Below are 15,959 nucleotides of genomic sequence, written 5' to 3' on the forward strand. Positions count from 1 at the left end.
TCCTTTTCTTCCCCTCTCTTTAAAAATAAATAAATTAAATTTAAAAATATTTTTTAAATTATCTAACAAGATTTAGAAAGAAGCAAGTTGCTAGGTGACAGCTAAGGAAAATTACAAACTCTGATAATTAACTTCAACACTGCAATCAATTTTAAGCAGACAGATTATGTATCTAAGAGAATTCAATAAGAAAATTAGAGTTTTTATATAGAGCAATTTGCACAGAAAAAAGTCATTTCATTCTGATCAGAAGAAGTTATATGGTACTTGGTTTTCTCCAGCAATGGGACTTTAATGTAACACATTCATAAGGAGAAAGGAAGAGAAATGAATATTTTCAGAAGAGGTAGCTGGCATAAAGTTATAGAAGGAGAAGAAGTCAGCTAAGTAAATGAGTATTTGCTCATGTGAACACCTAGTGTTTGAGGAAAGGAGCCATTCAAACTATTTGTGGTGAAGGACCAGCTCTATTTTGGTTTGTTGTTTTCAGTCTGTCACATACCAATGTTTTTGTAAGAACTATTGAAAGAATGAAACTAAAAGGTATCAAATACTAGTCCAAATTTCTTATTTTTAGCTTAAACAGGCATAAATTTGCTCTGTCAAATTGCCACAAATGATTGTAAACACTGGTTCTCAATTCTTATATTTGTCTCATCATGGAACAATAAATAGAATAAGATGAAATCATAAATAAGTCACACTCGGAGTAGCTCTCTAATGGAGTACATGACACATACTCCGAACTCAGTAGCAATGTTTCCTGAAGAAATTGTAATGTAAAGACTTCAGCCATACCCAGAAAAAGTTAGCATTCAAGTTGGAAAAACATGAATGTAAATAAATAAATGCAACTAAGTCCATCTTCTAGACAGATTCTTACATAAGCTTTTTGACTTTAAATTGTCAAAAAGACTTAACAATGCATCAAGTTGCTAGGTGATTGCTACAGGAAATCACAAAGACTGACTATTCACTTCAATGTTGCAATCAGTTTCAACTAAAGAGATTATGTGTCTAAGAGAATTCAATGAGGAAATTAGAGTGAGTTTTCATATGGAGGAATTTACATGGAAAAATATTTCATTCCAATTAAAGAAACCACTACATGTCCTGAGAGTAAAATGCACAGTGCACAGTGAGTATGAAGAAGAGAAGCGTTTATCTGGCTCCAGAGCTAGCAAAGGTTTGGGTGATGCTAAGGGCATTTGAGAGCAAAAGCAGGAGTTAGAAAAAACATGACCCATCCATAATCTGTAAGTAGTGCAGCAAGATGAGAAGGTGGACTTGGACAAAAAATATTAAAAGAAGGGAGTCAAGAAAGATGGGAAAAGTAAAAGACCAGGAAGGATATGGATCTTCACTCTCAGGCAGATGATTTACAAGGAGCTAGGGAAGGGTGGAGGTGAGGAGTGCAAGCAAGGGAAATGCCTCGTGACCTTTTCCCAGTTGTAAAGTCCCTACCCCAATATTCTGATACACAACCTAATGAATAGAATATGGAAAACACAACAAAGTTCCAGAAGAGAATTTCAAATTATATTTAATGTCATACCCAGCTATACATACTGTTACCATTTTGATGTATCCTTTTCTAAAATTTTATCATCGTGCATACACATATACATTATTTTTATCTTGAAATCTGAATTATTGTCTATGAGTTTCTTCTCCTCATGTTCCCACATTGATTGATTTCACATGTTTTTGTTCTCAAGATATCTTTATACCTTTAAAAATTGAAAACCCCAAAGAACTTTTTCTTAAAATGTGGTTATTATTACTATCAAAATATATTATATTAAAATAAAGAAATATGTAAAATTATATTTATTAATTCAGAGAAGGAAAACTCTGATTCCAAAAAACCTCCGCTACCTTGCGGCATACCTCTTCAGGGGAAAGGCTAAGGGAGTAAACCCCGACAGAAAATCTGGAGCCGGAGTCCCTAAGGCAGTTTGACGTTGTAGTCAACACCGGCAACTCCTGCGGTGCACCTGAAGCCAAGCTGTATTGACTCCGTCTTTCCCTTGGACCCTTCAGCTGCGAAGAGAGGGGGGGTCTGCTGCATGGGCAACAGCAGACCCTCCATATCACCCTGCCCAGGCTCTGTAGCTTCAGCTCCACTGGAGAGGACACTCCAGCGTCATCGCAAGATGTCGATTCAACACGGGAGGAGACAGATACCGCGTCACTCCCGAGTCGGACTGCACAGCCATTCTCGGCAGTGCAGATAGACTCTTAAGAAGCTACACCATCGTCTCTCAAGACGGACGGCTGCCGACGATATTTATTAATTTACTTTTTAGATTAATAAATCTACATGTTAACAAACATAACAGTTATGAAACTATAACATTATATATATATTAAAATATATTACATAAATATAAGTAAAATATAATAACACTTTATGAAAAATTATCTTTACACACAATAGAATTTGAGGTATCACATTCAGAGGAGAAAAGAAAACAAAATAAGTATTTTCAGAAGAACTAGCTAGGAAAAACTTATGCTTAAAAATGTATATGTTAGCTAGAAACATAAGTAGCTATTGATATTTGAAGACTCGGTGCTCGGTAGAACAGAGATACACAAATCAAAATGAAATTTTAGTGAAGTCTGACCCTAGATAATCATATCTACTCTTACATTAAAACCATTGCTATATTGTTTTGACTGAGTATAATAGAAAAAAATTTTCACACAGATATTTTGAAAAGAGAGATATATTTTTATAGTTTTTCACAAAGTGTGTTGTAACGTAGAATCTGAAACTCTTATCAGTAAAGTTTTGTACTGTTACATTAGGAATTCATTGGTCTATCTTGCACTTTGAATGGATTATTTAACCATTGGTGATTTTGTAACATCATGCATTTTGAATTTAGAAAATACTGGTTTGGTGAATTGTGCAACTTGTCAAATTTTGAAGCATTTTATTATGAAATATAACAAAAACTATCTCATCAGACAAGTCTTTAAAACTTGGGGCAGCTATTGTACTCATGATGAACAATACAAGCTTTTTCAAAATGCTAGTTTGTGTTTGAAAGTTCAAATTTTATTATTAGTAAGACATATTGTGATGTGTTTTATCTTATGTTAACCAGCCTTGCTCCATTCATTGTTAAGAAAATGTTTGCCAAATTTCCTAGTCTGAATGACCAGAGTTTGTCTGCCAGTCATTCTTTCAAACAAAAATATTGTTCCATAAAAAAGGTGGTTAGTTTAGCAAGCAACTCAATCTCACAGTGCTTTTTCACACAACAGCATACACTTCAGTATGGCACAAATGAGTTGTATTTTTTTAAGTTTAGTAAGTGAACCATAGGAAAAAATGGGCTCAGAAAACAACTCACAGCAAAAGAAAGGCCCTTGGAGCTAAGGTTGGGGGGGTAGCACCTCGGGAAAAAAGTGGGGTGGGGAAAGGTATGGGCATGCTCCATAGAGAAAGCTGCCACAAAAGTGTTGTATACATATTTCCGAACATATTAAGAAGACTTGCACTGAAGAGTTGAGATATAATTAATATAATTTGTAATATAATTAATAACTTTTTCTGCTTCCTCAAGTTTATTTTAAAGTGAAACTCATGTTTAAATAATTTTACTGTAAGCACATGGTGGTAAAGAATATAACATATAATTCAGTAGCACTGTCTTGATTTCTGCTATGGGATCAATAGTTTTTACCCACCATTGCATAATAAAGTTAATTGATCTAATTTGCACTTTGAATGATTCTTTTCCCCTTGGGTCTTCTTCTGAAAACAGTTTTGAATGGTGTAACCCCTAGAGATGTCTGGTCCTCCAGCAGCCCACAGACCACACTGAGAAACACTGCCCTCACACAGCTAAAGCATTACTTGAAAGGGCTGGCTAATGCTCTCTCAAGTGCCTGTATCATCATTCAACCATCCTCCTATTATTAGACATTTATGTTGTATCTATTTTCCATTATTATCAGTAATTTTTGATGAGCCTCTTTCTGGATAAATCTTGGTCTTCCTATGTAATTATTTCCTAAAGATTGACTCCTAATAATTTTACTTGGTGACGAAAACATTTCCAAGTGTGCTATCAAATATATTTCCAAAGGTCTCTACTGCTCTGCATCTGGTTCGCATTAGGCAGTTGTGAATGTGCCAACACTGCAGTCAGAGGAGAAGCAACCCAGTGGATACTGTACTCCCATTGGCAGCATGGGGTCTCCTTCGGGTTAAGCCACAGGAACCCGGGTCAGCTTTACTCATTCTAATTGCATCCATGTTCCTGGGCATGTTCCCATTAAAGTGCTCTGCCACAGCAAGATTGCATTAAACAGTGACAGGTTTTGTGGTCAGTGATATTTATTTCCTGCCTCAAAAGAATAGGAAGAAAATATGACAGCTGCTGTAACATGTGAATGAGTTTAGTGAAATTTGGTGTCCTGGTTGTTTGGTTTTGTGACCCCAGATGATTAATCCTTTCCTCTCCCATTTGTGGCACTCCTGGTTATGTTTGTTAACCCAGTTCTTTCTGAACTTCTTCACCCAAACATTTGGTTCAGCTTGTTCCTTAAGGGCTTGGTAATGAAAACGAGCTTATTCTCTTCTGTTTTTTCAAACTGGCTTGCTGCTTTTCTTTCTTTTTTTCCCCCCAGATTGTTTTAATTCTTTCTTTAAAAAGTCATCATTTTGCCAGAAGTAAGAGATCATTGTATAGCTGAATATTTCCATTTACTTCTCTGCATGATTTCTTCTCTTTTTTCTTTAGCAGTAGTAAGATAATATATATTAGTATTTTATAGGCATATGCATTCTGTGAGAAAGGGTTGATTTGGTAGACTCAATTTATTCTCATATTACCTTGTGATGTCATATAATTTATTCTACCTATAGATTCTTATAACAGATTTAATGTGCCAACTCTAATTATGCAGTACATATTGTAATCTTTGTGACTTTTTATGATTAACAAAAACATGAAAATGCCCCCCAAATTAAATTCTCTAAGGCACTTTTGTGCTTCAAGGGTTTCTTAAAATTAATTCTCCTTGCAACTACCTAGTCCTAGATAGTTTTAACTAAAGCACATGTTGGCAGAGTTTCAGTCTGATATTTTGAAAGATATGAGGGAACAACATAGGGAACAATTTAAGGAAATCCATTGGTATATTACCTAAAATCAGGTTTTGGGGGTTTGTTACTTTGTTAGCTGAGATTACAGTGCACACAGTACGAACTGTCTTCTCTCTAGTGTTGAAGATGTGCTTCTAAGCACCTGGTTTTTTTCTTCTTAAAAGTGTGACCTATGTAAGTGATTGTCCTGTTTAAATTTTAATTCATGGATCTTAAAGGCAAATTTGTGTCCTACATTTAATAAAGGCTTTCATGATGCCTTTTCATGTATATCCATCTCATTACCTCCGACTCAACTCTATTTTCTAGTTTTCACAGTCTTTCTCCAACTTTCTATCTACTTTTTAATTGTTTCACAGTCTTCCATTGGGCTTGTCCTTGCAAACTGCCAGAAATCTGTCCTCATTTTTAAAAAGACAAAATAGTGTCTAAATTTTACAGTTTGTGATAACTCTCCTTAAAAAAAGTCTATCCAAACAGACTAAAATTTGGACTAGAAATGACCAGAGACGTAACGTAAAACTTGACTAAGGTTTTGAGGAAAGAAGTATGGCATGTGTGACTTATGTGCCATTGAAAATTACACAGGAAGCACAGTGCACCAATCTCTTTCTATTCCTACAGTTCAAAACAAACAAAAAAGACCAACTCATTTTCCTAGGTTCTAAACTCAGAAAACAAAAAGAAAAAAGCATCACATTAATTTTTATAATGAGAGAGAAAAAAAATTATGAGTACCCTGGTTAAGAAACAAACATTTATTAAAGGTATCTTCTTGACGAAGAAATATGTTTAATGAACATTTATTTTAAATAGATACAAGTAAAAGCGGAACTCCAGAAATATTTGATTTTTATTAGAAATTTTTTATATATTTTCTTTTTATCTGAAAGACTAGCCACTCAAAGGGGCTTCAAACAAAGTCTTAGGTCCAGAAACATTTGGAGGGAAAACCTAACTGAAGAGTTTAAAATGACAGAGGTGCACATAGGGATAGTAGAATTGAGATTTACTTTCCTGAGACACCCCAGATTTACCATTTATCAGGCTAAGCAAAATTTAATGTAATAGGCATGACTCTCAGAGTAAATAAATTTCATTTTCCATCAGTGAAATGGTCATATTTCATAACTTAGATAGATTCGTTTTTTTAGATATATGTCACATGTACTCTTATGGTTAGAAAACGTTTTCCCCAATTGCGACAAATAAAATAGTTCATAGCCTGAAATTTATTTCAAGACCCTGGTATTTCATGCCTCTCATGTTTCAGATATATATGCTATATGAGGAACACACACCTTTATTTTTCAAATATTATAAATATTATTTGTCCCAAATTAATTTTTCTCCAATAATATGACTTTTTTCATTTCTATGTAATAGAAAGAGATAGAAGGGCCATCCCTATTCTATTCTACTCTGCTCATCCTCAGGGTAGCCCCCAAGCTATGCCTCTGGCTGACACTTAGCTAGCTGGAAATAGAATAAGAGGAGGTAGTGGCCCAGTTAAAGTCTTCTGCTAAGTGGAACACAAAGCTAAATACAATTGTAGCTTTATGATAACAATAACAAAAGTGAAGGTCTTTTCTCTCTCAGTACTAATTAAGTATATTGTTGGGAGTGGGCATGGGGGAACAGGGTAGAGAGAAGGTACTGAATTTTGTTCCATCATTAAGCCTTCAGACTATATGCATTCATGAAGTCATCCTTTCTATAAACATTCAGTTGATTTCTACTGCACTAGGTACTTCACTAGGTGTTGAGATAGAGAGAAGAGAAAACCAGACGAAATCCTCATACAGTTCTAGTGGGGGAAGAATCTCAATTGCCCTGTCTGTTAAAAATGCATTAACAAGATGATTGCAAAAGTCATTGCTAGCTTTAAATTAAGAAATTTATTTTTAAAAATTAGAAAGTACTGCAGTGATAATTATTATTAATTTTGGTACTTCCTTATTCTTCTTCTTTATCCTAACATCACTTCATTAATCCCAGGCTTTGGGGTCAAGTTTTAAAGTTTAAAAGAAGATATAAATGACAAAAGGAGGAAAGACTAGGAAAAGAAGGTAAAGAGAATAGCACTCAACTATTTGTGAGTATCTACTTGTGGTAGGCATTTTATAAACATGTAATTTCAGCTAAGAGACAGAAATCTCATAGCTGTCACCCTCTAAAAGAAGTTCTAGAGTCAGGAACCATATATTGATTAACCTTGTAAGTCCAGGACCTAATGCACTGTTTAGTACATAGTATGTGTCCTAGAAATGTTGAATAATTTTTAAATAAATAAATATAAAAGATGATAAAAAACATAACATTCTGTCATTTCATGTTACTACATTGTAGAGTATTATTTTCCTTCACTCAGGGTAATCATTTTTTGGATCTCTTAGAATGTTCTTTATCACTTAGAAACAATATACAGAAATCATTTTATTAGGGGAATCATGAGAAAAATTTTTTCCACATACACAGGTCCAACAAATATCTTTTGATTTAAAAAAATTATTATGTTTATCCCTTCATTTACCTTGAGAGCTACATTAGCATTACTCCAATTTTAGATAGTGTAATAAGAAAACTTAACCAGAGCAATTAGACAAGGAAAAGAAACAAAATTCATCCAAATTGGAAAGGAAAAAATAAAGCTAGCTATATTTACAAATGACATAAATTTGTATACATAGAAAATCCCAAATAATCTCTTTAAAAAGTTACTAGAGCTAATAAATGAATACAGCAAAGCTGCAGGATACAGGTTCAACACAAAAATAACTTGTGCTCCTTAATACCCGCAATGAAAAGTCAGACAAAGAAATTAAGAAAGAAATTACATGACAATAGTATCTAAAAGAATATTAACACTTAGGAATAAATTTAACAAGGGAGGAAAGATTTCTACAATTAAAATTACAAAGTGTTACCGAAAGAAATGAAATAAAGCCTAAATAAATGGAAAGACATTTCAAGTTTATGAATAGGAAGACAATATTGTCAAGCTGTCAATACTATCCAAAGCAATCTATAGATGCAATGCATTCTCTATTAAAACTCCAACAGCCTTTTCTTTGCAGAAATAGACAACCGATCCTTAAATTCATATGGAAATGCAAGGGCACTAAAGAGCCTAAACAGTCTTGATAAAGGATAAAGTTGGAGAACTCACACTTCCTTATGTCAAAACATATCATAAAGCTACAGAAAACTAAACAGCTAGGTTATTAGTATATGAATGAACTAGATCAATGACCTAGAATTGATAATACAAATATAAACCCATCCATCTATGACCAATTGATTTTTGACAAGGGTACCAAGTACATTCAATACGAATAAACAGCCTCTAGGACAGATGATGTGATGTTGGTACAACTGGATTTTCAAATACAAAACAATGAAGTTGGCCTCCTAACACACAACATGCACAAAAAATAACTCAAAATAGATCAGAGACCTAAATATAAGAGCTAAAATCATAAAACATTTAGAAAAAAACAGAGGAGTAGATCTTTATGACGTGGGATTTGGCAATACATTCTTAGATATGTATGACACCCAAAGCACAAGAACAAAATGAAAAATCATTAAATTGGACCTCATCAAAAACTTTCATGCATCAAAGGGCATTATCAAGAAAATGAAAAAATAACCTACTAAATGGGAGAAAATATTTGACATCATATAGCTAATAAGAGTTTAATATCCAGAATATATAAGAACTCCTTAGCCAAGTAGCTCAGTTTGTTAGCCAGTGTTGTGGGTTCAATCCTCAGTCACAGCATACACCAGGATCAACTGATGAATGCATAAATGAGTGGAACAACAAATCTCTCCGTCACTCTCTGTCTGTCTCTCAAATCAATATATTAAATAAATAAATACTCCTACAACTCAACAACAAAGAGACCAACAACCCAAAACCCTAATTAGAAGATAAGTAGATTTGATAGACATTGCTTCAAAGAAGATATACAGATGGCCATTGCTAACATCTTGGGAAAATGCAAATGAAAGCCACAATTAAATGCCACTTCACACCTATTAGGATGGCAAGAATAATAACAGCACAGTGCCCATCTGTAGACAAGTGAATTAAAAAATTGTGGTACATTTACACAATAGAATACTATGCAGCAGAAAGAACGAAGGAACTCCTGCCATTTGTGACAACATGGATGGAACTAGAGAGAATTATGCTTAGCGAAATAAGCCAGGCAATGAAAGAAAAATACCATATGGTATTACCTGATACAGGAGACTAATGAACAACAAAAACAAATGAACAAAATTGAATAAGGAACAGAGTAACATTTATCAGGGGGAGAGAGGAGAAAGGGGAGGGGGTTAAGTAGGGGAAGGGTTTAGTAAAGGAACTAATATAAATAACCCATGAATACAGACAATGGGGCGGGGGATTGATTGTGGAAGAAAGGGTGGGCTGCGTGGGGGGTAGCAATGAGGGAAAAAGTGGGACAATTGTAACAGAAAAACAATAAAAATAAAATTAAAAAATAGTGTTTGTGAGAATGTGGAGAAATAGAAAGCTTCATACAATATTGGTGGCAATGTAAAATGGTGCAGCTACTATGGAAAACTGGTGGTTCCTCAAAAGACTAAAATAGAATTACCATATGAACCAGCAATTCTACTCCTAGTTATATATGCAAAGGAGTTGAAATGGGACGCAGATATTGATATTCCATTGTTCATAGCAGAATATTCACAATAGCCAAAAGGTGGAAACAATTCAAGTGCCCATCATCAGATGAATGAATAAACAAAATGCAGCATATGAATAAAATAGAGTATTATTCAGCCATAAAAGTGATTGAAGTTTTAATAATGCTACAGTATGGATAAACTTTGAAAGCCAATGCTAAGTGAAATCAGCAAGACACCAAAAAATAAATATTGCATGATATCACTGGTATGAAGTATCTAGAATAGGCAAATTCGTAGAGACAGAAAATAAATTAGAGGTTACATGGGCTAGAACAGGGAGAAAATGGGGAGTTACTGTTTAATGGTTACAGAGTTTCTAGTTGTAGTGATGAAAATGTTTTGGAAATACATAATGGTGATGATTGCATAACACTGTGAATGTAATTAACACCATTAAATTGTACATTTAAAAATTATTAAAACAGCAAATTTTATGTTATTTTACCACAGCTCTCGAAATTAATAATTAATGTAAATAATATCACTTAAAATTTTTATATTTTTCTCTTTTTTAATTATATTTTATTAATTATGCTATTACAGTTGTCCCAATTTTTCCCCCTTTGTCCCCCTCCACCCAGCACAACCCCACTTCTTCAGGCAATCCCCACACAATTGTTCATGTCCATGGGTCATGGACATAAGTTCTTTGGCAACTCCATTTTCTATACTGTACTTTACACCCCCATGGCTATTCTGTAACTACTTATTTGTACTTCTTAATTCCCTCACCTCTTCACCCATTCCCCCACACCAACCTCCCATCTGGCAACCATCAAAATTTTCTTCGTATCCACTATTCTGTCTTTGTTCTTCTTGTTTGCTTAGTTTGTTTCTTTAGATTCAGTTGTTGATAGATATGTATTCATTGCCATTTTATTGTTCATAGTTTTGAGCTTTGTCTTTTTCTTAAATAAGTCCCTTTCACATTCCATATAAGAATGGTTTGGTGAAGATGAACTCCTTTATCTTTTTCTTTTCTGGGAAGCTCCTTATCTGCCCTTTGATTCTAAACTGTATCTTCACTGGTTAAAGCAATCTTGTCTGGGGGTCCCTGCTTTTCATGACTTTGCATGTTTCTTGCCAGCTCCTTCTAGCCTGCAAAGTTTCTTTTGAGAAATCAGCTGACAGTCTTCTGGGAATTCCCCTATAGGTAATTAATTGCTTTTCTCTTGCTACTTTTAGGATTCTCTCTTTATCTTTTTAACCTGTGGCATTTTAATTATTGTGTGTCTTGGAGTAGGGCTCTTTGCATCCATCCTGTTTGGGATTCTCTGCTTCCTGGACTTGAATGTGTACTTCCTTCACCAAATTAGGGAAGTTTTCTTTCATTATTTTTTCAAATAGATTTCCAATTTCTTGCTCTTTCTCTTCTCCTTCTGGCACCCCTAACACCTGAAGATTCCCCGTGGCTGTTTACAGTGTCTTCAGATTTTTGGGGATTCTTTTTTCTTCTTCTTGTTAAATTGTACATTTAAAAATGGTTAAAGTGGCAAATTTTATGTTATTTTACCACAGCTTTCAAAGTTAATAATTAAGTTAGTGAAATAAATATTACTTAACATTTTTAATTATATACATTAAATAAGTGAATTTTATGGTGTGTCAATTATATATAATTCAATAAGGCTGTTAATAATATAAAATAAAATGAACACTTCAAAGTCATCTTTACTGTATTCAACATAGACAAGTTTTTGTCTTATTCTTTTTCTTTTGGTTCAATGACAATTTACAATAATTTCAGGTATCTATTATAAACCCTTCCATGTTTTTAATTAACACTAAAAAAAAGTTGTTAGTTAATAAGTCATGAAATGAATTCCTTTAGAAGTATAAATATGCTCACTAAATTTAACTTGGCAATTCCCATCAGAATTACCCTTGTTCTGTCCTGACATATGTCTGTCTAACACATTCAGAATTCCACTTTATGCAGTGTCTGCATATTTTGGATGTAGGAGGAGCATCATAATAATTTAAGTGAGTGCATTTACTTATGATTGGGAAACTGATATAATCCATGCAGCTTTTTTTCCTCTACTTCAGTTGTCTTAAGTCAATTCCTTACTAATTCCTAGAGATGATTAGATTCTTTGAAACCTCAGCTCCTTCAAAACCATGTGCCTATCCATGAATAAAGTTAAGCACTGCATTTCTGAAGCCTAATGCAGACTTACCATTGCTCCACACAGTGTTAGAACTAGCAGAAAATTTCATTATTAGATGTTCTATTTTCCTCATATAAGGATAAATCATTTTAAGTAAAATTGTTTATGTTTGAATATCAAACTTACAATATTGATGAAGATAGAAAACTATACCATAAGACCTGAAATTGTATATGCAGTTGACATTACAAATTCACTTAATAGACATATTTATGGGTGATGGAGAATATTTTACCTCATAAATAGGAAAGACATTAATAATTAATCCTAAGGATTCAGAAATTCCCATTACTGGGAGATATCTTTTGATCTGGAAAATATAACAGTTTGAGATTCCTAATAAAGATAATTTGAAGTAGGAAGAATTAACCATTGCCCACCTTCCACTACTCATAGTGTGGCCCTTTCTCCTTTATTACAATTCCACATCCTTGCCCTTAGTAGGCCCGTTCCTTCTTTATATGGTTACCCAGTCCCCGAAGTGTGACTACCTACATTTTTTTTTATTGTAATAGAAAATTTCTTAAGACTTAAAATCCTTTCAGAAGAAAGTAGATTCAATGTCTAAATTAACAAGGCTGAAAAAGTTATCCGTTTCACTGACTCCTGCCCACTAATTTTGGTGTAGGTCATCTGGGATCCCATCAGTCCAAAGCCAAAACTAATCACCTCGTGTTAAGATCTTCTGTGTTGCTTGTGCCTTACTTCTATCCAGTTGGTTGCTGAGCCTGTCCCTCAGTTCCTGATTGCCTGCCTGATCTTTGGACTCTCTCTCTTCTGTCTAGTCCTATGGTTTGGGTTTCCTCCTGCTTCCTGATTTTATACCTAAATTCAACCAAGATTAATTTTTCTGAGCTGTTGGTATCTGTGGCTGTCCCCTGTTTACCTCCTTTCTAGTTTTCTTTTTTAAAAATTCTTCCCACCTTCATGTCAATCTCTCTTATACCAGCTTTTCCTTTGACACTTTTAATACATTTCAGAACTGCCCTTCAGTTCCTACCGATTTTCAGCTTTGAGAGCTGCCCCGCTCATGCCCTAATTACACCATTTACTGAGCTTGCTTCTCTGAGAATTTAACATTGATTAATCTTGGAGGACGGAAAGGCAAGGAATCAAACACTGCTTGTTTGATTTAGTTGTAGTGAATCATAAGTATCCAATTAATGATGCTTGTTGCCTCATCATTTAAGAGCATTCTATTATTTTTTTTTTCAAAATAAAACCCACAAAAAGGCTGATGTTGCCCTCTTCATCAATAACCAAGAGGTAGACTTAATGAGGATGAACTGGTGAGGTTATTTAATATTTAAGCCACTTGCAGAGGCACAGTGGCGGTCAGGAGGCTTAGAAGACATTGAATCCATAGGCTAAATGTATTTGCCAGCCAAACACAAGTACCCGTGTTACGTTGTCAGGCTCACTCTTTTTAGAAGAGGATCATGTGTTTAGTTTGGTGGAGGAATAAGAGGTCTTGCCTCTGACAGTTTATTTTCAAAAAGCAAATCAGCAAGGAATTCCTCTCAACTACCTTTTCTTTTAGGACTAAAGGTATATTTTTGACAAATTTATTGTCATTATGTATACTCTAATTAGGCAAAAGTATTCAGAAATATATTTTTCCTTGGTTGCCTTCAAGACACTGACAACCCTTCTGGAATTGGTCCTCCATTCTCCTTTTCATGTATATGTGTATGTACATGTATGTGCACGTATGTAATCCTTCCTTCTGTCTTTAATAGGGTATATTTAGTTATCTACTTATATATTTTTCTGTTCCTATGACGGGCATTTTTCCCATATCTGTTATAAGCAACTATCCTACGGTTAGTTGTCTTCTGGTAAATCTATTGACTCTTAAGTAATTAGAGTATAAAAAGAAAGTGATCATTTAGGAGCCGAGTAAATCTGTGGATTTAGATCAATATGTGAGATTACCAAGAACATATCTTTTCATGATTCATAAAAGGAAATGTTAATGTAAAAAACTCTTCAAAACACTCATATTTAATTTTCTTGTTTAGGCCCTGGCTGGTGTGGCTCAATGGATTGAGTGCCAGTCTGTGAACCAAAGGGTTGTGAGCTTGATTCCCAGTGAAGGCACATACTGTGGGCCAAGTCCCCAGTTGGGGGCGCATGAGAGGCAACCATATCTTGATGTTTCTCGCCCTCTCTACGTCTCTCCCTTTCCCTCTCTCTAAAAATAAATAAATAAAATCTTTAAAACTAAATAAAATAAAATAAAATATTAATGACTATGATGCCATAAACCTTTATGGCAGACATTATCCTGGAAAACTGTCCTTAGGATATGAGGGTTTGTTACTTTTGAAGTCTAAGGGAGTTCAAGGTGGCTTTTCTTTATAATCAGTTCAGTTTTATATTATCTTGTTCTTGTATCCCCTTGTATTTAAATCAACTTTAAGACTAATCTATGCCATTTTTATCTTCGTTTGGGTTTATTTGGCTCTAAATATTCAGAGGTCAAATAACATTTGCTTTCAAGAATGCAGTGCTTTGGTGTCCTGCAAAAAAGTCTTGACTTAAGGTAATAGAGAAGTATGCTGGCTAGACAATGTGTCTCCCAAAGATTTCTACCAGATAATAACCTAAAAATGTACTGTGGAACATTTCAATACTCACTCTTTTTGTGTGTGTGTGTGGCCCTGTGTTCTTTAAGGAAAACTAAAAGAAGTGTTCATTGCGCATTTGTTAATCCAGTTTATGGGAGTTGGAGCAACCCAGAGGAACCAGAGGTAAGAGGCGATGGTGACCTGTATTAATTCAGAAGGGGAAACACATGTACACAATGCTGTTTGAACATGTTTTCACTAAAAGGAAGGAATTAGTGAGGGTGGAAAGGAGCTTCAGTTTCTCTAAATCTGTTACAACATTTAATGACTAAACAGACTTTTTGACCTACCCAATATATGCATCCAAATTTATAGACATGACTCTTAAGTCTCTTTTAATCTGTAGGTTCTATTTTCTCTTTTATTTTTTTCCTTGCAATTTACTTATTAAACAAATCAGGTTGTTTGTCCTATCAATGTCCCACAGTCTAGATTTTCTAATATACTCTACAAAATATAATTCTACTGACTGAAAACTGTTGTTTCTTTTCTGATTTTGTTTTTCTTTGGTGAAAACTAACTATAGCAAATACAGTAGGCTTAGAGAAACCAGCACCATACAAAGTAGCAAAGAAGATACTGACACGGCATCCCCTCATCCCAGCAGAGGTAAGGATGAGGCAGTAGCTCCTGTGCAGAAGACAGGCACACACCAGGACCAGGCTTGTGTCAGAGGTTCGGGCCATGTAGAATGGGAGTGCTGGAGGCGGGATTGGGGATGCTCTAGTTACTTCTCCACTGGAAATTCGTTCAAAAGCAGCTTCATTCTGCATGATCTGAAAGAATTGTCTTTTATTTTAATGACTAAAATCCTAACTTTTCAATGTGTTTTTCTTTAGAGTTCTATCTACTCCTTCTCCAATCCGTTATGTGGCACAACATTGGGAAGCGTACAGACTGTATCCAATCATCTCAAGTAGTACCATTAAGATCAAGTATCACCAAGTATGTGTAGTATATAGAAAATTCCAGTCTGTCAAATCTGAGAGAAACTCGTGCAATAGTAAAAACAGAAGGGACTCAGAATACTACTGTAATTATTATATTTAAGAATAAATGTTTTTACTGAATATATTGAATGTTTTCACGGAATCTGAATCAGAACCATTTCATCATTGTGTTTCTGAATATTTTAATTAACTGTTCTACCTGTTTCTTGTTTTTATTCAATTTTACCATGCTTATTACTTAATATAATGAATTAAATTGTTTCAGATCCTGAATAAAGAGAAGTTTTAAAATTATTATTTACATGCCATAGAGCTTATAAATGAAGGTGAACTGTCATAGTATACAACCTTGCATGAA

At 34.4% G+C, this 15,959-nt stretch overlaps 1 protein-coding gene across 1 annotated transcript in view; it reads left to right on the forward strand.

Moving 5' to 3' along the window:
* Nucleotides 1–15,571, forward strand: part of MALRD1 (MAM and LDL receptor class A domain containing 1) — a 622,346-nt gene extending 606,775 nt beyond the window's left edge. Inside the window, 2 exon segments of the mRNA XM_090268028.1 lie at nt 14,699–14,774; nt 15,491–15,571. Of these exon segments, the coding sequence (XP_090124154.1) occupies nt 14,699–14,774; nt 15,491–15,571 (157 nt within the window).
* Nucleotides 15,572–15,959: the final 388 nt, after the last annotated feature.

The sequence above is a fragment of the Furipterus horrens genome, unplaced genomic scaffold (genome assembly GCF_987537825.1).
Source record: "Furipterus horrens unplaced genomic scaffold, mFurHor1.1.pri manual_scaffold_2, whole genome shotgun sequence".
NCBI classification, from domain to species: domain Eukaryota; kingdom Metazoa; phylum Chordata; class Mammalia; order Chiroptera; family Furipteridae; genus Furipterus; species Furipterus horrens.